The sequence below is a fragment of the Mandrillus leucophaeus genome, unplaced genomic scaffold, assembly GCF_000951045.1.
Source record: "Mandrillus leucophaeus isolate KB7577 unplaced genomic scaffold, Mleu.le_1.0 Scaffold350, whole genome shotgun sequence".
In the NCBI taxonomy this organism is placed as follows: Eukaryota; Metazoa; Chordata; class Mammalia; order Primates; family Cercopithecidae; genus Mandrillus; species Mandrillus leucophaeus.
The window spans coordinates 295,895-297,861 of NW_012103699.1; the positions used below are offsets into that span (position 1 = coordinate 295,895).

At 47.3% G+C, this 1,967-nt stretch overlaps 1 protein-coding gene across 3 annotated transcripts in view; it reads right to left on the reverse strand.

Moving 5' to 3' along the window:
• TBCE (tubulin folding cofactor E) overlaps positions 1 to 1,967 on the reverse strand; it is an 88,240-nt gene that overhangs the window by 33,856 nt on the left and 52,417 nt on the right. For all 3 annotated transcript variants that reach the window (XM_011989360.1, XM_011989359.1, XM_011989358.1), the window contains exon 5: positions 1,612 to 1,700. In XM_011989360.1, coding sequence (XP_011844750.1) covers positions 1,612 to 1,700 — 89 coding nt within the window. The remainder of the gene's footprint in view (positions 1 to 1,611; positions 1,701 to 1,967) is intronic.

Genomic DNA, 1,967 nt, shown 5'->3' on the forward strand with positions numbered 1-1,967 from the left:
TCTCGGCCTCCCAAAGTGCTAGGATTACAGGCGTGAGCCACCGCACCCAGCCGGGAAACTTCCTAATAGAAACAGGGTCTAGCTGTCATCTAGGCTGAAGTACAGTGCATGACAGGCTCATCACAGCCTTGAACTCCTGAGCTCAAGCAGTCCTCCCACCTCAGCCTCCTGAGTAGCTGAGATGACAGGCACATGCCACTACACCCTGTTTTGTTTGTCTTGTTTAATTTTTTATAGAGACAAGGTCTCGTAATACTCCCAAGGCTGGTCTCAAACTCCTGGCCTCAAGCAGTCCTCCAGTCTCAGCCTCCCAAAGTGTTGAGATTACTGGCATGAGCCACCATGCCCATCCTCAAAATTTTCTTTTAACTCCAACATTTTTGCTTATGGGCAAAAAAGCAATATATGACAAAAATAACACTAATAAGAGAAGGTAGAGAAAAGAGATTCCAAACTTCATAAAGAGCCTCTTTTGGAGTATTATAACAAAGTGCATTCAGCTGCATGAAACCAGAACCAGAGTCTTTCCCAATAAAAATAACTGCATGAGGCCAGGTGTGTGGCTCATGCCTATAATCTCAGCACTTTGGGAGGCCGAGGCGGGCGAATCACCTGAGGTCAGGAGTTCGTGACCAGCCTCACCAATGTGGTGAAACCCCATCTTTACTAAAAATACAAAAATTAGCCAGATGTGGTAGCAGGCACCTGTAATCCCAGCTACTCGGGAGGCTGGGGCAGAGGAATCGCTTGATCCTGGGAGGTGGAAGTTACAGTGAGCTGAGATCACGCCACAGCACTCCAGCCTGGGCAACAGAGCAAGGTTCCATCTCAAAAAAAAAAAAAAAGAAATGCATGAGAAAACAGACCAGGGCTGAAGCAGATTCATCTTGGGTTCCCGGTACACTGTCAGCGGCCCAGGTTCCCTCTCCTCTGCTCTCCCAATCTGTACCAGATGGCTTTCTTCACACTTGTAAGACAGCTGCCAAAGCCCTGGGCATTCCATCCGCTCAAGGCAGGGGGAAGGGGAAAAGCAACAGGCAAAAGGCAGAGGTCAACCAAGTGTGCCCCCTTTCTTTTTTGAGACGAAGTCTTGCTCTGTCGTCAGGCTGAGTGCACTGGCGCAATCTTAGCTCGCTGCAACCTCTGCCTACCGGGTTCAAGCAATTCTCCTGCCTCAGCCTCCTGAGTGGCTGGGACTATAGGCACATGCCACCATACCCGGCTAATTTTTGTATTTTTAGTAGAGACAGGTTTCACCATCTTGGCCAGGATGGTCTGGATCTCCTGACCTTGTGATCCACCTGCCTCAGCCTCCCAATGTGCTAGGATTACAGGCGTGAGCCACTGCACCCTGCCAAGTGTGCCTCCTTTCAAGGAGCCCGGTCCAGAAACTTCCACCTCAACTAGGGGAAGTCATGCTGGCAAACTTGCAAGCAAAGGCATCTGGGAAGGTAAATAATATACCTGGGCCCCAACTACACCAAGCAAAACTGAACTGCATTAGGAAGGAAGTTGCGAAGAATGGACAATGGGTAGGCAATTAGCAGTCTCTGGCACAGGCATCAAATCCAAAGTCAGATTCCAGTAACAAGCTCTCGGTGAAAAGGATACTAGGACATGCTTCGGCAACTCCTCCTTTTTCACCAGCACAACTTACTGCACAGTTCCTCAGAGAAACTTCTTGCAACTTGCTCAGCTGACTGCATGAAAAACAGAGTTCACATGGATACGTAAGCACGTATGCTATCCACTGGCCCTTTAAAAAATTAAACACATTTCAGACATATAAAAGGGTACCAAAAATAATATACAAATACCAGTAACTACCACCCAAATTAAGAAATAAAACATTATCAAAAAAAGAGCACTACAAATATTACAAATGCAGCTGAAGTCCTTTGGGGGCCCTCTCCAAACACGATTCTCCCTCTACTCCCCAGGGGTAACCTTTTTTTTTTTTTTTTTTT